Genomic DNA, 21461 nt, shown 5'->3' on the forward strand with positions numbered 1-21461 from the left:
GTATACATTTGCGTACAACCAGACACACATGGTTGGTCAACTTTTTGATTCTAGAGACCCAATCTCTACTACCTTCTGCCCTAAAAGAACTTTATGAAGATTCATATGATCAAAATGGGGTAACACAAGCGTAAGAATAGACATAAAGATCAATGTTAAGTCCAGAAATGGACCTATACATATAAGGTCAAAATAGTTCAACAAAGGTGCCAAATGTAATACAAGAAAGGATAATCTTTTCAATAAATGGTGCTGGATGATTTCCATTAAAAACAAAAACACACCTTCTCAGTATATACAACACACAAAAATGAACTCAAAGTGGATCTAAGACTTATGTGAGAGCTAAACCTATAAAACTTCTGAAAGAAAACACAGGAGAAAATCTTTTAGTTAGGCAAATGCTTCTTAGACAAGAAAGAAAAAGCACAAAACATTAATGAAAAGTTGACAAATTAGATTTCAGTGAAATGAAAATCCGTACTTCAAAAAAAAAAAAAAAGAAAAAGAAAAAGAAAACCACAATGCTAAGAAAATAGACAAGACATAGATTGGGAAAACATATTTCTAACATATCCAAAAATGGACTTGTACCCAAATATACACAGAACTCAGTAACAAAAATAACAACAAAAACATGGGCAAGAGATTTCAAGAAACATTTCAACAAAGATATAAGAATTGCAAATGGGGCCCAGTGCTGTAGCTTAGTGGGTTAAGTTGCTATCTGCAGTGCCAGGATTCCACACGGGTGCCAGTTCACATCCTGGCTGCCCAGTTCCGATCTAGCTCCCTGCTTATGTGCATGAGAAAGCAGAAGAGGACAGCCTAAGTCCTCGGGCCCCTGCACCTACATGGGAGTCCCAGAGGATGCTCCTGGCTTTGGCCTGGCAAAGCCCGGCCATTTGAGAGGGAACCAGCAATGAAAGCTCTCTTTCTCACTCTCTCTTTCTCTTGTTCTAACTCTGCCTTTCAAATAAATCTTAAATTGCAAATAAGTATAGGAAAAGATGCTCAGTTATTATGGAAACAAATCAAAATCACAATGAGATGCTACCACACAATCAGTAGAATGACGACAATGCAAAGACTGACAATACCCAAGACACTGGTGAAGACCAGAGTACATAAACTACTGCTGGTAGAAATGCATAATAGGCAGCTGCTATGAAAAAACTGTGGCAGATCCTTAAAGAGGTAAACATATACCAACTATTTACCCCAGGAACCCACCAATAGATATTTATCCAAGATAAAATGGAAACATGTGACTATAAAAAGATCCAAATGTGAATGTTTATAGCAGTTTTATTCATAATAATTAAGACAAAAAAAAAAAAAAAAACAGAAACAATCCAAAAACCCATCAAGTGGTGAACAGATGATCTGTGGCACATCTATAAAATGGAATACTATGCAGCAACAAACATGTATTTACTACTTATAACATGCAAGGTGAATGAATCTCAAAAGTGTAACACTAAGTTTAAAAAGCCAGATATAAGAGGACATATACCATAGGACCCCATTTATTTGACATTCTAGGAAAGGTAGAAAAATAATTTAAACATCAGTTCTGCAGCTATGAAAGACTGGGTCGGGGAGAGAAGATTGACTGGAGTGATGGCAATGTTCTATTAACTGACTATGGTAGTGGTTATATAACTATAAAATTGTGCCAAAATTGAAACTGTATGCTTAAAAACAATGAATTTTACTGTAGGATAATTACATCTCAAAAAACTTGGCTTTTATAAAATAGTTCTTTCAACCTAAAGCATGAATCTGACATTATTATTTTCTCATTGTTATGCCAGACCTAAGCTTTACTCGCAGCTCCACAGCTTAAGCAGAAGTGAGTCGGTGAGAAAATGGACACAAGCAGCCTTAAGTGGCAGGAGGGGAAAATCAGAGGGAAACAGGCAAGGATAATTAAATGTTTCTAAGACATACAGAAGGGGACTTTGCAACCACGTTGAGAAATTTTTCTTCTAAACATTTCCATGCAAGTCCAGTGGGCATCATTTTCTGTAGCAAAAGCTGGAAACTACTCATATCCATTAATGAGATGGCTACACAAATTACAGATATCAAATATATATAATTCTATGCATTTAAAGATTGAGACACAGTAGAGCTGTCCATGCTAAGAGTAAAGGACATGGAACTTTACTAAAAAAAGAAGAGAGGCAGAATGACAGACAGCTACAATGATCCCATTAGAAAACAAACAAACAAAAAAACAGTAAACTTGCACTTGTACAGGAAAGGTCTAGAAGATGTGTGTCTCGTGTTACCTATGTGAGCATGTGGAAAGCCGGGAGGAAGAAAGGAAAGAGTTGCAGTATTTTTACTTGTACAGTTCTGTTTTTTTCTAAAGATTTTTCAAAATTACTTTTGTAATAAAGATGAGTAAGAGGAGCTGGTATTGTGGTGTAGCAGGGAAAGCTGCCACCTGAGACACTGGCATCCCAAATGAGCACTGGTTCAAGTCCTATCTGCTCCACTTCTGATCCAGCTCGCCGCTAATGGCCTGGGAAAAACAGTGGAGAATGGCCCAGTGTTTGGGCCCCTGCCACCCACGTGGGAGACCCACATGATACTCTTTGCTCTGGCCCAGGGCTGGCTGTTGTGGCCATCTGTGCCGTAAACCAGCAGATGGAAGATCTCTCTCTTTCCTACTCTCTAAATCTGCCTTTTCAAATAATAAGTAAATCTTAAAAAGGAAAAATAACAGATAAAAAGATGAGTAAGAAGAAAAGGAAGAACAAGCAAAAGCTAGCCATAGAGAATGAAAACACTTGAGGTGTCATGCTGCCACCTTCTGGAACAATCAAGTATCTGCAGGAACAGAAATACATGTAAGCTGACCTCGGAAGGCAAACAAAACATCAAGGGTTACTTACTGCAGTGAAAAAACACAAAAAGACCATTTTGAAGTAAAGTTTTTGATTTAAGTATTAATGAAAAGAAATAGTTTAAAAAACAAACAAGTACAACCAAATGTAGAAATTACCTTTCCACAAATCTCATACAAACGAGACTTGGTGAGTATAACTTGCATCTAAATTGCTTTGATTTTTCCTACTACCTGTTCTTTTTAGGATAACTACTTATTTGTGATTTACAAATATCAACAGAACATAATGAAACATTTTGAAATTAACAGAACCTATAACTTATAATTTTAACTGTAGGTACAAGAAAATGAGAATAACTTAACTTTTGAAAGATCAAGCTCAAATTGATCAAAATGTTTCCCTTATTTTCAGGAGCATATTTTAAGCAATAAAAAAGGCATTTTTAAAATTTAAAAAATTCAAATACAACTGAGCTGAAGTATCACCATACAGTGGAGAAGAGAGATTAGGAAAAGCGTTTTTAGCCTTCATATTAAACCTGGGAGAACACAAACATTAAAAAAAAAAAAAAAAAAAAAAAACACACACACACACCTCAAAACTTGAACAGCTTCCCTTGCTCAAGGTTTTTTTTTTTTCCTGTGCTTTTTAAATTACCAAAATTACAGAACTCTTAATTAGTTTTTTTTTTTTTTCTTTTGGTTTGCTTTCAGTGATACTGATTTGTCAAGTTACAGCATAGGACAAATGGAAAAAAAAGGGCCCTTAGATAATTTACATGTAGAGATAAAAGAATGCTTGAAACAGTCCACCCTTGAGCAGAAGAAATTGGGGATCACTTTGAGTGTTAATGTAAAATACATTAGTCTTTAGCAGCAGGAGTTCCAGACCTGCCGGTGCCAAGAAGGTAACAAATAGTCTCGATCTGCCCGGGGAAATGGGCGGCTCAGCGGGAGCTTTCTTCCCTGTAGTGTTATTTATAGAGAGCCCTATTTGTTAACATGTTTCTGCTATCATGGCCAGGGAGAGCTTAATGATTTAAAGGATTTCAAAGACTATTGTTTAATGATACAATGATTTATGTGCATTCATAAATTCCAAATATACGGTGATTTAGATTTTCAAACTGCTATGACCAAAACAGCCATAGGAGATATTCCGAAAGTTTTAACAACAGAAACTGAGATAACTGATAGTGCCTAATACTATGGAATACAGTGAGCACTAGTGGAAAATACCATGTTAAGAAATCAGTAAACTAATGTTTTGGGGCCCCTGCAAGTAAAATTTGGCTTTCAAAAAATATTTTGAATGGAAAAACCATTCATTAAATTTTAAATTATCTAGGACTAACTTGAAGAATCTGGCTTCAAAACACTGATATATTGTTACCAAAATCTAATTCCCATTCCCTACCAAAGCATTTGAAATCCTGTTTGAAGAATGCTTTCATATGAGTTATTTCTAAATTATGCAGTAATTTATAGTGCCAGATTTCTAAAATTCTGGCTATTGAAAGATTTTCTGAAATTTCATGTTAAGAACTTGATTTTTTAACTATTAAAAATGTCATTGAGGCAGACAAAACAAGTTAACGTTTAACCCAGAGAAAGCAAATTTTGTAATTTCCATTTTTTCTCTTAAAATTTTTAACCAGTTTTTGGGCTACATTTCAAAATAAAAACCCATTTCACCCTTTAAACCATCAAACATGCATGAACTTCAGTTTTCATAAGCTTCCACTAATTATATGAATTTATCTTTTGTAAAAAAACCAAAAACGAAAAAAAAAAAAAAACCTTGTTATCCAGATATACCACTCACTTCTACAGTGAGGCTTCTGTGTAAGTAAGTACTTACATGAAATCAAACACCAGACATACATTGTGGGTTCTAAAAACAATCCTTTTAGCACAACACTAACAGAACATTTACCATTTCAGGGGAGAACGGATTCGATAGAATGTTTTTTGAATGATGAAAAAATTAATTTGTTTCTATTTAAAAACAGGTTCAACTCAAATGATTTTATTTATCTGGAACGTAAGTAACAGCGAAATTGAACAAAGGAAGAGAAGCAAAAGGAAAGACTTTCAAGCATGGATGGTTACTTTCTTTTGCCAAGGGTCCCGCAGGAAATGTCCATTATTGCTCCAGTTCTCCACTATGTCCAACCCGTTCCAGGTCAGTGAGAGAGCTCTTTCCCTTCCCCTGGAGGAAGGTGCTTCTTCTGCAGCGCTTAGACTGAGCAGGAGCTTTAGTATTTGCAAGGGAGGACGTACAGAAGCTCTTCCTCCTCTTCTCAGGTAGATCAGAATGAGCAGTAGGGCTCTTGCTGTTTTCTCTACCTGAGCGGGAGGGCACTTGGCACCGGTTTCGCCTGGAGGATACAGTTTCTCTTCTGGGAGACATATCTTCAAACCCTCTGCTGTCAGATGTGCAGATTGTTCTCCTTTTGGTTTTTTGGGAAGTGAAAGGAAATGGAAGGGAAATCCATACAAGCCCTTCATTATCTGCATCTTTTTGTAGCCTTGTGCTGCGCCGCACTTTGACTTCACCATTTGTTCTATGAAAGCTTTGCTCTATGGCATCAGATAAATCTTCATAAAGTTTGGAATTCTCTAAGCTGATTCCTACAGGGCTGCCCGTGCTGTGGAAAGGTTTGTGACTTCTGCTTCCTTCTAAACGTAAATTCCGATCTTCAGAACAATACATAGAGCGCCTTCTCTGTTTCTTTTCGCTGCAAAATTTAACACTGCTATGTTCTGCGATTTCTATCCCCACATCCTCTCTTGGGCTTTTATATCCTTTTATGTTTTCAATTAAGGCATCTCCCAAATAATTATATTCATTTTGTGAGTCAGACATGAAATGATTGCACTGCGGCTTTCCCTCTGTGGCTACCAGGATGTCATCCTGTTTTTCACACTTTATTTCTTCTGAAATTTTAAAGACTTCACAAAGGCTTTCTTCATTTTGACCAGGAGCAGAAAGCTCATGGCACTTCAGGATAATATCAGGTTTGAGATTATCTGACACAACATGTTCTTTGGTCACAGAGGAACAAGAATTATGACTGTTTTCATTCTCATTCCCAGTATTTGATTCCATTTCATTTTCCAAATTATTTTCTGCTTTTGGAACATTTTTAATTTCACTAACATCCATAGTACTTGTATCAAATGATGAAGAACCTTTTATGTAAGAGCAGAATTCAGGCACATTACATTTATTAAAGCTTTGATTCATATGCAAATCTTCCGGGTTCTGAGGCAAAAGTCTCTTTCTTTTAACTGGATTTTTAGGAGGCTTCACTTCTTCAAGTTTACCATTTGAGTGGAAATCATCTATGGGCATGTAAATAAGTTTAAATCTAATTAAAAAAGTAACAATGAAAATAAACTTTAAATTCATTTAACAGGCTACCCTATAATCTATGTTTTAAAAGCTTTAAAAAAATCATAAGACCTACAAATGTTACACTGTACTTGTCTCCATCTATCACTGTCCTCCTTTAGTTCTTCCCCATGCACAAGAAAACAGGTATTCAATGCATGATTTAATAAAGCACACAACCTCAGACCATGACAATGAGAAGGTATCCTAGTCCTTCCTCCAGTCCATGGTACTTCCCACTCACTACAAGGTGCATTAGTGTGAGGCAGTCACATTTCCCATTTCCCTGAGAATGAATTATTGAAAAGGGGCAACATCGAGCTTCTGAAACTTTTCTAGCCATGTATTCCCTGAAAGAAAGAGAAAATCTGGAATTCCAGGGGATTTGAGAACTTAGTAAGTCACAGGGCAGGCCTGGACACTCAGCTCCCATGCTGAGTTTTAACAGTTAAAAAATTCCTACGAAGTGTACTGCATTCTCAATAAAGTCAGCTTGCTTCAGTTTTCTAAAACCCTGCTCCTTACTCCACAGACTTCAACAACCCTTCATCTTTCAGGAAGCTATGTATCATGTAGCTTTTTTGTGTCTATTTGGCATACCGTACTTGGAAAAACCATCATCAACATTTCCAAGATTCGTAAGTAACACAGTCTACTTGAGTTCAGGACTTATGAGTTCTAAATCTCAGTACCATCAGATGCTATCTCGTTATCTCAGATCATAATATTTTTAATTGGCCAATTTGATACAAAATATTTTTAAACAAAACCGAATTGAAAGATAAAAGAAGCTGAGCCAAAAGTCTAAAAAACAGTGTTTCATTTTGAATATATATTCATGATTAGGGTGCTTCAAAAAAAAATCACATCCTATAAAGTTAAGAGATTAATATAGGTCAGGGTCCACTAAATGTCAATCAATGCAGTAGGGCTCCTTATGTAGCCTCAAAAATTGGTATTTATGTATTTTTCATAAAATTCAACATACTAGAGAAAGAATATATGGGAGAAGGGGGAGAGGGAGAAAGAAAAAAACATTGTTTATAGATAAAGCTACTTCAGGTATTTTTGGAAAGAAATTATCTTATAGGATACAAGATGGAAAAATTATATGAGCAGTCATTAAAGATCTTTTGAAAAACTCCAGGAACTAAGACCTAGGAGTATAATGGAAACAGGTCTTAGTTTCCACCGTCAAGGAAGCTACAGCATGGGTGGGGAGGGGGATAGACAGAAAATAGATGATTGCAAAACCAAGTGATAAAGGTGTAATGCAAACAAAGAGAAGCAGCATTAGGCCAGACTAAAAATAGGTGGGGTGGCAGACCTCCTGTCCCAAGATACCCCACATGAAAAGTCAGGCAGGAGAAGAGTGTGAGCGTGTGTGAGTGTGTGTGTGTGTGTGTGTGTGACCATGGGAGGTGGTCGTTTATTTAAATCCTTGTTCTATACTGAATTTAAGAAGTATGCAGAAACACAGTCTATAGTGGCATATATTTATTCATCCACAAAAGCCTACAGATAATAAATCATGCACAGTATACTGCGAACAGAAGGCAGGCTATGACTGACAAAGGTAGCTATTTTTAAAGTAACTTTACATAGAATCAGCATACCAAATGGACATATTAATCCTCATTATTTTCAGCATGATGTACTTCATTCCATTTAAAACTTGGACATTACAAACCAAGAGTAACTCTAATCCATTTTTTATCCCATTATGATATCAACTGACTTGATTTTTGCTTATAAACAAAACTTTCAAGGTAATCAAGCTCAATTTATGAATATTATTTCTAGAAGATTCTTCATAGCGCCAACTTTAATTAACATCATGGGACAAGTTTTTGTTTGCTTTAAGAATCTTTGTTTTTTGTCCTTAACTCATCCTGTAAATCTATTACCAAGACATCACCTTGTTCAGTTTTAATGGTGGACTATACCACCAAATGGGATTCATTTTTAATAAAACTTTTTAAAAAAGGAACAGAATAACATAAATTGTTTCCCCTGAAGTTACACATAAAATCTTATGTTTCAGTTTTTCTAGAGAGGAGATGCGGAGATTCCATAAGAAAAGTCTAAACTGCTGACAAGTTACAAACTACTGCTTCCTTTCCTTAAAATTCTCATGGTAACAGTCCTTGGGTGTCCCATATCTCAAATGCTTGGAACCAGAAATACTTCATGTTTCAGATATTTCAAACATGGGGATATTTGCATAAACACAGTAGATATCTTGGGGATGAGACCCAGTCTAAACATTAAATTCATCCGTTTTATATGTAGCTTATAACTGTATACAATATTTTACATAATTTTGTGCATGAAACAAAGTTTCATGGTGTGAAATTTTCTACTTGTGGCTCAATGCTTCAGGGGCAGGTGTTTGGATTGGTGGTTAAGATATCTGTGTCTTCTATTGAAGTACTTGGGTTTGATACCTGGCTCCAGTTTTCTGCTAATGCAAACCCTGAGGGGCAGCTGATCCCAAGAGGCAACAGTGACAGCTTAAGTGATGGGGTTCCTGCCACCCATATGGGAGACCTGGACTGAATTCCCGATTCCCAGCTTTGGCCCTAGCCAAGGGTCCCTGTAGGCATTTGGGAATAAAGCACCAGATGGGGAGGATGGGAGAGTGTGCTTATGCTCTTTCTCTTTCTGTGGGTGTGTCTGTCTCTCTGCCTCTCAAATAAATAAAACAAACAAGAAAACGTTGTTTAGATTCGAGCTCAATCTGTATTACGAAATGTTGCTATTTTTTGTATGTATTCTTCACAGTGAATAGGAAAAAGAGAAAAAAGGAGTGATACAGCAGCAGTCATGTGAAGACGACTTAAAAATCTAAGAGGAAAGGATAGGATACCTGAACACATGCGCCAAGTGCTTGGAACTGAGGGTGTCATCTCAGAGACTTCGGGCAGCTCAGGAATCGGACTTAGGAGGGGCTTCTTAGAAGCAATGTCTCTTTCTCCATATAAAGATTTCTGAACTCCTTTCTTTCCCCTTCCTTTCTTCTTTCTGCAACTTTTTAAAACCTGAGAAAATGCATTAAAGCATCATGAGAAAGATAAAGTACCTTTGCAACTATGGTCTTTAATTTTTATAATATCTTTATTACTTTTCATACAATAATCTCTTTTTCCAAATATAATTTTTATAGAAAAACTTAAGCTCAGGTATTCCATTTAAAAATCTGGGCATTTAAACAAGGGTGAGAGAGAATAGGTAATTTAGACAAAATTGAATAAAATATGAAGGAAAGTTGATTAGAAATTTTATGGTGGCTTCCCACAAAGCATTTACCAAAATAACTGCTGGGTAAGTAAAAAAAAAAAAAAAAAAAAAAAAACCAACCAAAAACAGAAGCCGGTGTTGTGGCATAGCCGGTAAAACCACTGCCTGCAGTGACAGTATCCCATATCCCATATGGGCACCGGTTTGAGACCCGGCTGCTCCACTTCTGATACAGCTCTCTGCTATGGCCTGAGAAAGCAGTAGATGATGGCCCAAGTGCTTGGGACCATGCACCCGCGTGGGAGACCCGAAGAAATTCTCGGCTCCTGACTTCAGATCCGCATAGCTCCAGCTGTTCTGGCCAATTGGGGAGTGAATCAGTGGATGGAGGACCTCTCTCTCTCTCTCTCTGCCTCTCCTTCTCTCTGTGTGTAACTCTTTCAAATAAATAAATCTTTAAAAAAAAAAAAAACCTACAGATTAGATGCTGGAGAGCTGGCCAGACTTAAGACATGAAATATTTGTAATCAGGATGTCGACACAGTGATTCAAGATTAATCTAACCTCATACTAGAACGCTATTGGTGGACTATTTTCTGCTCATACATCTGGTGAAAAAAAAATAGGTGTATACATAAAAGACAAAGACAACACAAGACTCACTGAATGGATTCAAACAACATGAATCAATCAAGATTAAAAGGAATAAATCAAAATAAGATTTTATCAAGTACAAGTAGAAATGGAGAACAATGATTTGGCCTTAATCAATGGATAGTAGTACAATCAGCCTATTATATCCAAGGGTTCTGTACCCATGGATCACCCAACCACAGATCACGTACTCTGTAGCTAGGGCCACATTGTTATTTCTGTACTGAACACACACAGCCTTTTTTCTAACCATTATTCCCTAACAACACAGTATAACACTACTTACACAGCATTTACATTGTATTAAGTATTATAAGTCATCATGAGATAATTTAATGTATATGAAAGGATGTGCACAAGTTATCTGAGAGGTCTTCTGAAAGTAATAAATAAAACTGCATAGATTTCAAAAATTTTATATATCAAAACAAGCTTATCTTTCAATTCAATGTACCCATAAATTTTCTGAAGTACTCTCATATGTAAATACTATGCCAATTTATAACAGGGACTTGAACATCTGTGGATTTTTTAATCTCTGTTGGGGGGTGGGCCTTGGGACCAATCCTCTGTGGATAAAAATGGACGACAGCATTACATTCAATTATGAGTGCTATGGCAGCAACTGAGACATAATGTTCTATTTTTTTTTTTTTTTAATTTCAGAAGGAAAAGACTTCAGGGAAACTCAAACACAATGTTGAAACACTAGAAGGAAAGGCTATAATGATCAAAAGGAATCAAAAATAATAACACCTCAAAGAAATGGAATTAATAGATACATTAATTTCGGTTCAAAAAAAATCTGAAGTCCACATATAAGAGAGGTCTTTAAAATGTTGATGAATAATGAGTATTATATCCTTTTCATTTCACTTTTCACAAACATTCTGAAGTACCCTGGAGTTGAGCAGTAGTAGTTCAGTAATCTAGGTGTAGAATCTGACACCAAGATGAGATCTTTAAGGAGCTCCTGGTCTGATGGCAAACACAGACATACCATGATGGTAGTAACACATACACACCATGATAATCTGTGCAGACTGAGAAGATGGGTACCTGGTTTAAGGAAGGTTCTCAAGATAGGTTTCACTGAAATCTTAATGTCCAACTCAAACCTCAAACCAGAGAGAACTGTTCTAGCTGATTACTGAGCTGGGGCAGAAGGGCTTTTCAAAGGGTAAGAAATGCCACATGCATGAGCTCAAAGTGGGGGCAGCACAGTGCAACCAGGTGCTATAACGCAGCAGTTAAAGCTGCATATAGGAATGGCAGAAGCTAAGACAGTTGAAGGACCCTTGTATGTGATTAATCAAATGAGTACAATAAGGGTTCACTACAATGTGAGTTTTGAAATAACCACATTGGAGCCTACATTGAAGAAAGAACATTTGGGTGTCAGCATACAAAATGTTGGTGAAACTAATGGTGTGAAAGAGTAAATGAGATTCAATAATACAGAAATGGCAGGGAACTGGGTGTTCTTTGAGATATCTATAGAAATTCTCTAAAAACAAGACATTCCATGGAAAAACAATTTTAGAACTGTACAAGAATAATGTTCTGTTGATTTATAATATACATTTAACATTAAATCCTCTGAGAAGTTCTCAGAATAAATAATCTCTATATACATTAGGAACATACTGGGTTAAATAGGTTTCCATTAAATATATTTTTTCATGGAACATCTGTTGAATTCCATGGAACAGTTGGGGAAACACTGCCTCAGGGAATTGATGTGGAAGCCAAGAGAAAGAAAAATCTTAACTTGGGGTTCACAGATGAGCAGCAAAAGAGAAACATTTGACCTCTGGTGCTACACCCCTGGGATCCAAATCTAGACTATTCCACTTAACTGCTTTATAATCTTATGCCAAGTCACCTCAATTCTTTGAACCTTAATCGCCTGCTTGCAAAATCACAACAGCACATTTCGCATAAAGCTGTGATGAGTATAAAATGAATTAACCAACTGACCCACAGTACGAACAGTATGTTATTCCTATTACTTTGAGAACTGGTAGGGAGAAAAAAAGAAACGTTGTTAGTAGAAAAAAAACGTGTATTTTTATGGAATACAAAATGGTGTTGTGATAAATATATATTATGAAATAGTTAAGTCCAGCTAATTAATATCTAGCTTTTAATACAATGTAGTGCTAATATTATTGTAGATGCTATAGTTTAAATGAGGTTTTTTCCTCCAACATTCATGTGTACTTATAGAGTAACAAAGCCACACAGCCCAGAAATGGTTACACTGCTTTATGACTTGGAGCAGACAAAGGACAATTTAAGGTACTGCCCTCAAAGTGATCCCATTTACTCCAGAATCACTGCTATTTCTCATAAAGTCATGACAAAATGGTCATCTTTTATTCAAATAATTCAGACTTACTTAAATTCCTTTGAGAGATAACAGCTTTAAAGTTACTTTAAAAATACTTCATGTGTATGCCAACAAATTCCATTTTTCAGGGAAGGTTATGACACTTTCCTACTTCCCTCCTTATATACTACCTAGTATATATTTACTGGTTAGCTCCATCTCAGTTAACAAGGGGCACACATAGCTCTATTTTTTTTTACTTTCTTGAAGGGAAGATTTTACACACTCAAAAAGTAGACAGAATACTATACTGAATTCCATGTACTCATCAACCAATTCAAACGATTATTAACATGTATAAATCACGAATCATCTATTTACCCCAAATTATTTTAAGGCAAATCCTAGACATTCCGTACGAAAATCCTACTCTCTAAAAGATAAGGCTTTTATTTTTCTGATTAAAACTGTACAATTATGAGTTAACAATAAAGAGAAACTAGTACACTTAACAAACTGGATAGATCTCGAAAGAATTACGCTGAGTGAAAACAGTCCCAAAAGTTATAGTATATGCCTCCACTTTTACAACATTCTCTAAATGACAAACTTAAGGAAATGGAAGAGATGTATGGTTGCCAGGAGGTGAGGAAGCATTAGGGGTGGGAAGTGTATGTAGCCTAAGAAAGGTAACAGGAGAGCTTTGTGGCAATGGAAATATTTTTTAAGTTGACTACAGTTTTGCAAGTCACCACTCGGGGAAACTGGGTGAAGGGCACATGGGATTCTCTATACTATTTCTTATAAGAACATATGATCTCAAAATACAAAAACATCATAATGACACCAATTTTCCCTCATATATCCAAATTTCTCCAACTGGCTGGCCACTAAATGCCTCTACAACACTTCAGCTTAGAATCCCAGTAAGATCTCCACATATTCCATTTGGTTGTTGTATCTTGTCTCTTATTCTATGGATCCTCCTCTTCTCCTCTTGAAATCCACTCGATGAATAAACTGAGGTATCTGTCTTGACTATCATCATTATCTCTGCGCTCCTCTATCTCCTGTACATCCTAAAAACTAAACTACAACTAGCAGTTTGATTAGATTCCACTTTGACAAATCAAAATAACTTGCAAAATTTGTATAAATGACAAAATTACATGTTTTATGGTATACAGTGTGATACTACAATAGATGTATAAATTGCAATGTTTCAATCGAGCTAATCAACACGTCTATCACTTCATATACTTAGCATTTTTTGTGGTGAGAATACATCCTTTTAGTCACATTTTGCTCCATAGAGTTCCAGAATTTACTCATACTAACTTAAACCTTGTTCTCTTAACCAACACCTCCCCAACAACCTGCCAGCCCCTGGCGCCACAAAATTCTACTCTCTGCATCTCTGACATTGACTTTTTTAGATTCCACATTGAGATCATGCAGTATTTATCTTTCTGTGCCAGGCCGATTTCAATTAGTAGAATATCTAGGTTCATCCACGCTGTCACAAAAAATAGTACTTCCTCCTTCTTTATGGCTGAATAGTATTTCACATTGTATATACACATTTTCTTTAACCATTCATCCATCAGTGGAAACCTAGGTAATCTAAGTACTGTGAATAGAGCTACAAAAAGCATCAAAATGTAGATGTCTCTTTGGCATATTGATTTCATTTTGTTTGGAGATTATATCTATCTATCTATATCTATATATATAATCTATATGGAAGCAGGATCACATGGTAGTTGTATTTTTAATTTTTTGAAGAAACTTCAACCCTTCCCATAATGGCTGCATTAATTTATATTCCCCCTTTTTGGTACAAGAGCTCTTTTTTCACTATATCCTTCCCAGTACTAGTTTTTGTCTGTTTATATGAACCATTCTAACAGTTGTGAGGTGATAGCTCATGGTGGTTTCTTGGGATATTTTTACATACATTCAATATCCATTTGTATGTCTTTTGAGAAATGTCTATTGAGGTCCTTTTTCTTTTTAAAACTGGGTTACCTGTTTCCTTGCTACTGATTTGTCTGAGTCCTTTACCTATTTTGAATATTAACCCTTTGTCAGATGTATGGTTTGCTGTCTCTTCACTCTGTTCTCTGTTGTGTTTGCTGTCCCATTAATCTTTTATCAAATGTTTTAGAAGCTTTGAAGGATATTTCTTTTTATTAGCTGATACTTCTCTAAAAAACTTTTCTCTTAGCAACTGTTTACCTTAAACAGAGCTCAAACTTTATTTTCCAGTTTTCAGAAAAATGAACCAATCCCAGCAAGCTTCTAATGTGGCCATTATTCTTAAAACCTTTGAGAGGTAGGGATAAAGAGACAAAGGCAGAGAGAGCTACCTCCCACTGATTCACTCCCCAGATGCCTGTAACAGTTGGGGCTGGGTTGGGGTGAAACTGAGAACTTAATCCAGGTCTCCTGTGTGAGTGGCAGGCACTCAATCACTGCAACTTAACAGCATCTGCAGGATGCTGGAGTCTGGAGCCAGAGTTAGGACCTGTATTCAGATGTGGGACACAGGCATCTTAACAATTAGGCTAAACACATGCTACAGTCTTTTTTACTTTTAAAAATTATTATGAACTTAGGTGTTACTTTCTATTTCATGTCTGTGTTTCAATGCATTGCAAACATTATTTCCCATAGTAAAACTGTCTCATCTTTGGTCAGTGGAAGCTCCATCAAAATGGCTTTGGGTCCTTAACCATGACCCCAGTAATTTAGCTTCCTTCCTAGTCCTGTGATACAGAACCAGGCTTCCTTTATACATCTGCTGTTCCAAATCTCAAAGCAGCCATTTCACCAAGGGGCCTTGATCCCTTTTAATGCAAAAACAGCAATGCCGATCTTATGCCCAAACATACTCATTAATTCTAGGTCTTATCAATAAACAGAGCAGAAAAATTCTCTTAAATATCAAATAACATGGGTTCATACAGCTATTTCCAATTTAAATTCAGTCTTACAAATTTTTTTAAATGTAGATTTAAAATTTAATATTTTGCCTGGCAGTGAAAAGTCTTAATTATTAATGGTAGTAAAAAACTGCTTTTGCTTTATTCTAAATGAAATTCTAATTTGAATGTTTCATACTGTTTATGATGTCTTTGCAGTTCTTTTTTGTCAAGATTCATCCCACTACAACATATTGATTTCTAGGTTTGAAACAACCCTAGTGATGTTAAGCTATCAAATACAGTAAGATTTGCTTCATTTTATTTTCAGTTTTTAGGTAATGTTTCCTTTTTCCTACTTTTGATTTAATTTTGTTTCAGTCATTCAAAACACTTACTTGATTCCAAAATGAAAACCAAAAAGCTGAGGCTGGCGCTGTGGCGTAGCAGGCTAAGCCTCCACCTAAAGTGCTGGAATCCCATATGGGCTCCCATTTAAATCCTGGCTGCTCCTCTTCAGATCCAGCTCTCTGCTATAGGAAAACAGTAGAAGATGGCCCAAGTGCTTGGGCCCCTGCACCGGCATGGAAGACCCAGAAGAAGCACCTGGCTCCTGGCTTTGGATGGGCTCAGCTCCGACCACTGTGGCCACTTGGGGGGTGAACCAGTGGATGGAAGACCTTTCTGTCTGTCTCTCCCTCTCTGTCTGTAATGCTACATCTCAAATAAATAAATAAAATCTTTTAAAAAAAAAAAAACCTAAAGAGCTGTACATATGTAAGAAAGTCTAGCTTTCATGGCTTCCTCTGCCTCTTCTTTCTACATATAACCAAGTTTTATTTGTCCTTGGCTTATTCCTTCACTTTAAAAACATTAAAATGCTTTAATATGTGTGTAATATACATTATTTTTTTTATGTTCCCTATTTTCTCAAGACAAATGATACTACATTTAATTTCTTAGCTTACCTTAATAAAACATCAGACTACATAGTTTAAATATTTATTTTTTAATTATTGGAAAGGTAGGGCAACAGAGACAGACCTTCTATCCACTGCTTCATTCCACCAATGCCTACAATGGCCAGGACAGGGACAAGTTAAAGATAGGAGCCTGACTCAATCTGGGCTTCCCAAATGGAAGGCAAGGACCCAGGCATTAGGCATCATTTGCAAGGTATGCCTTAGTCAGATGCCAGAATTGCAGTGGAGGCAGGACCTATATCCAGGCATTCAGATATGGATCCAAGTGTCCCAAATGCCCACCCCAACATCAATTAAATTAATATGTCAATTAAAAATACACTGGAAAGCCTTAACAACAGACTTGATGAGGCAGAAGAAAGAATAACTGAGCTAGAAGATGAATCTTTGGAAATTTCTCAAACCAAAAAAATGAAAAAATTAGAAAAATTAAAAACAGTGTTGGAGATTTATAGGATACTATCAAACGACTCAAAATACAGGTCTCAGGAGTTCCTGAACACATGGAAAGAGAATGGATTAGTAGGCCTATTCAGTGAAATAATTACTGAAAACTTCCCTCATTTGGAGAAAGACAGGGACATCCAAGTAAAGGAAGCACATACAACTCCTAATAGACTTGACCAGAAAGGACCTTTACCACAACACACTGTGGTCAAACTCTCCACAGTAAACATAAAGAAAAGATTCCAAAGTATGCATGAGAGAAATGCCAGAATACTTTCAGAGGATCTCCAATTAGACTCACAGCTGACTTCTCATCAAAAATCCTACAGGCTAGAAGAGAATGAAGAAGGATATTCCAAGTCTTAACAGAAAACAACTGTCATCCTAGAATACTGTACCCTGCAAGGCTCTCACTTATGAATGAAGCTGAAATAAAAACCCTCCATAACAGAAATTGAATTTTCCACCACTTGTATAACCTTGCAAATGTGCTAAACACAGAAACAAAGATAGTCATCATTATGAAAGGATGTGAATGGAGAAAATCTCCCAGTAAAAGTACAATGGAACCCAAAAGCAAACAACAAGAATATTTACAGGAAAATGGAAGGGCCAAGTTGTCACTTATCAATAGTAACCTTGAAAGTAAATGGCCTAGGGGCTGGCGCTGTGGCACAGAGGGTAAAGCTGCAGCTTCCAGCACCAGCATCCCATATGCTGGTTTGAGTCTGGCTGTTCCACCTCCCATCCAGCTTTCTGCTGTGGGCTGGGAAAGCAATAGAAGATGGCCCAAGTCCTTGGGCCCCTGTACCTGCGTGGGAGACCTGGAAGAAGCTCCTGGTTCCTGGCTTTGGATTGGCACAGCTCTGGCTGTTGCAGCCAATTGGGAGTGAACTACTGGATGGAAGACCTCTCTCAGGACCAGCGCTGTGGCGTAGCAGGTAAAGCTGCCACTTGCAGTGCCATCATCCCACATGGGCACCGGTTTGAGTCCCGGCTGCTCCAGCTCTCCGATCCAGCTCTCTGCTATGGCCTGGGAAAGCAGTGGAAGATGGTCCAAGTCCTCGGGCCCCTGCACACATGTGGGAGACCAAGGAGAAGTTCCTGGCTTTGGATTGGCGCAGCTCCAGCCACTGTGGCCAACTAGGGATGGAACACCTCTCTCTCTGCCTCTCCTTCTAGCTCTGTATAACTCTTGACTTCAAATAAATGAATAAATCTTAAAAAAAAAATGACCTCTCTCTCTGCCTCTCCTTCTCTGTGTAACTCTCTCAAATAAATAAATAAATCTTAAAAAAAAGTAAATGGCCCTAAATTCTTCAAATAAAAGATACAATCTGGTTGAATGGATTAAAAACAAGACCCATTTATTTGCTGCCTACAAAAAACGCACCTCACCAAAGATACCTGCAGATGGGAAGTCAAAAGATGGAGAAAGATATTCCATGCTAATGGAAAGCAAAAAAGAGCTAGTGTAGCCATCTTAATATCAGACAAAATAGGCTTTAACATAAAAACTGTTAAAAGAGACAAAGAAGACCACTACATAATAATTAAGGGACCAATTCAACAGGAAAATGTGACTACAATAAATGTATATGCACCCAATTAGAGGCTGCCTGCCTATTCCAAATAAATGTTAATGGATCTAAAGGGAGACATAGACTCCAATACAATAGTAATAGGGGACTTCAACACCCCACTTTCATAAGTGGACGGATAAACTAGAGAGGAAGTGCACAAAGAAACAACAGAGCTAATCTACACTATGAACCAAATGGACCTGACATCTACAGAACTTTTCGCCCCGCATTTCCAGAATACACATTCTTTTCACCATTATGTGGAACTTTCTCTATGATAGACTATGTGCTAGGCCAGAAAGCAAGTCTCAGCAAATTCAAAAATATCAAAATCATACCATGTATCTTCTCTGACCACAACGGAATGAAGCTGTAAATCAAACACTCAAGAACACATGCAAACACATGGAGACCAAACAACATGCTCCTGAATGAATAGTGGATCATAGAAGAAACATTAGAAATCAAAAGGAAAAATAAAAAGATTTCTGGAAACAAATGAAGATGACAATACGGCATGTCAAAACATATGGGATACAGCTAAAGCAGCATTCAGAGGGAAGTTTATAACAACTGGTGCCTACATTAAGAAATTTAGAAAGACATCAAATAAGTGAGCAATCAATGCATCTCAAGGACTAGTACAGCCATTGTGGAAGACAGTATGGATACCTCAGAAAGCTGAAAACAGATATCCATATGACCCAGAAGTCTCACTCCTGGGATTTACCCAAAGGAAATGAAATCAGCATATGAAACAGTATCTATACACCCGTGTTTATTGTAGCTCAAATCACAACAGCTAAGATATGGAATCAGCCCAGATGTCTATAGCTAAGATATAGAATCAGTCCAGATGTCTATCAACATGATTTGCTTCTTTCACGTAGAGATAAGTATATCCTGGCATCTCTCTACAGCAGAATGCAGAAGCTTCTTTGCTACATTCTACAGTTGCATCATACGCTGTAGACACATCATAGTTGAATCAACAAGCCTCACATTGATGGGCAGTTTTTAATATTTTGCATTATAATGAGTGCTGTAGTAAATAATTTTGTACATATTCATTTTCATATTTTTTGTAAGTTTTTGGTATCCCAAAGAGTAAGTCTGAATATTCTTTTCATGTATTCAAGGGTCATTTTCATTTATTTGTGAACTTGTTGGTCTCTCATAAAGACTGCTCTATAGTTCTTTATTGTTTCTCAGTAATTTAGAAGCTCTTTAAGTACTGAAGATATTAATCCCCTAGGTTTGACATGAGTTGTAAGTACTTTTTCCAACAAAATTTCCAAATTTTGTTAAGATTTTTTTTCCCTCAAGCATGATATATGTGATTTGGTAAATTAATTTATCAATCTTTATCCTCTCTGTTTAAGTCATATTTTGGAAATACTCTCTATATCTAAGTTACAAGGAATTCTCTCAAGGAATCTAATAATTTAGTAATTCTAGATATCCTTGCTACCAAAGATATTGCTCATTTAAACTAAACCTTCTTATTTCATATTCATGTTAGTTCTGATTATTCTACTAGTTAACTTTGAACTTATATTTTTATTTTTCAACAAATGTTAAAATATTTATTGAATACTTAATTTGTAAGATGATAATTATGATAAAAGTCAGAATGTGTATGATGGTCAAACTCTGTTAGAAGAGTTGTTCATACATGCTTTAATTCATATTCACAACAAGCTTCTAACCAAAGCCCTATTACCATTGTCATTTTACAAAGAAATGGAGAAGTCAAGAATCTTGCTCAACTTTCATTCCATTGCAAAAAGTGAAGTCAGGAGTTAGAACCCAGGTAGCCTGGCTTGAGCTTATACGCTACCCACCATATTGTTTGCAATAATAACCTTGCCTGCAACTTTTGTAGTCTAATTCTGCTATTAGCTAGTCTCCTTTATTAGATTACCGTTTACACTGTTATACAAAACCCAGGTTGTTAAAGCTTTGTCTTTAGTGGAAAACAAATCACATTTCACATTACAACTGTAAGCACTTTTCATAATTTCTTTCCTTTTCCTATAGGAGATGATTCCTAGTACTGTATAATATGCCTGTCTCATATTCTATTACTGCTGGGAATCATACTAACTAAAGTTTGCTTAGTATTCAAAAACTTCTAGAGACATTTACTTGACAGGATTCCTTTTTTCTCCATAGGTGACATACCTACCATCTTTCCTCTAGCACATTTTTTCCTCCTGCCCAAATGTGGACTGGTTGCTCTACTGGGCAGGCTGAACAATGATAACCAGTAAGTTTTCTTGACTTGTTCTCCTGTATTGTTAGATACAAACTTGAATTCTCAAGTTTGCTTCTTAATTTTGATAATCTCTGTATTACCCAGAGAGGGGAAAATAACTGAGTTCTTTCCTATTTTTTCTTTCATATTTACTTGAATGTTGGTAGGGTATAGACTATTGAGCCGGGACTAGAATCGGCACCCATATGGGATGCCTTTTAAGCTTTTATATCCTATTGAATGTCAGGTTACTGCTGAACTTGGTGCCTCTGCGATTCTTGTTTCATTAAAGGAAATCTCCACTTTTCTCATTATCCTTTCATTCAATGCTGACATATTTAATGGCCTTTTTTCATTGTACCAAGCCATTCAGAGGGCTCTTTTAACTTGATGATTCCTTTCTTCAGTTCTGGGAAAACTCTTTTATTTTGAATAATTTGTTGCACTCTGTTTTCTCTTTTCTGGACTCATATGAAGTCTGTTATTGTCAGTCAATCTTTTTCTCTACCTTCTTGAAGGTTTTTCTAAACTTTATTTTCTACTCCAACTACTGAATGCTCCATTTTTCAATTATTTCTTTCCTGTATCTTTTTTTGTAATATCCTCTTCTTAGTTGTTTTTTAAAGATTTGTTTACTTATTTGAAAGTCGAATTACACAGAGATAGACGGAGAGGCAGAGAGAGAGAAAGGGAGGGAGAGAGGGAAATGGAGGGAGAGAGTCTCTCATCCACTGGTTCATTCCCCAATTGGATGCACAGCCAGAGCTGCGCCGATCCAAAATCA

The 21461-nt window shown here is 36.6% G+C and overlaps 1 protein-coding gene across 7 annotated transcripts in view; it reads right to left on the reverse strand.

Moving 5' to 3' along the window:
* Window positions 1-4873: 4873 nt before the first annotated feature.
* The window catches only part of CDCA2 (cell division cycle associated 2), a 50919-nt gene continuing 34331 nt past the window's right edge, over window positions 4874-21461 (reverse strand). For all 7 annotated transcript variants that reach the window (XM_008249409.4, XM_070068272.1, XM_017338006.3 and 4 more), the window contains 2 exons: window positions 9127-9298; window positions 4874-6208 (listed from right to left, as the gene is read on the reverse strand). In XM_008249409.4, coding sequence (XP_008247631.2) covers window positions 5007-6208; window positions 9127-9298 — 1374 coding nt within the window. In that variant the 3' untranslated portion in view covers window positions 4874-5006. The remainder of the gene's footprint in view (window positions 6209-9126; window positions 9299-21461) is intronic.

The sequence above is a fragment of the Oryctolagus cuniculus genome, chromosome 2 (genome assembly GCF_964237555.1).
Source record: "Oryctolagus cuniculus chromosome 2, mOryCun1.1, whole genome shotgun sequence".
Classification (NCBI taxonomy): domain Eukaryota; kingdom Metazoa; phylum Chordata; class Mammalia; order Lagomorpha; family Leporidae; genus Oryctolagus; species Oryctolagus cuniculus.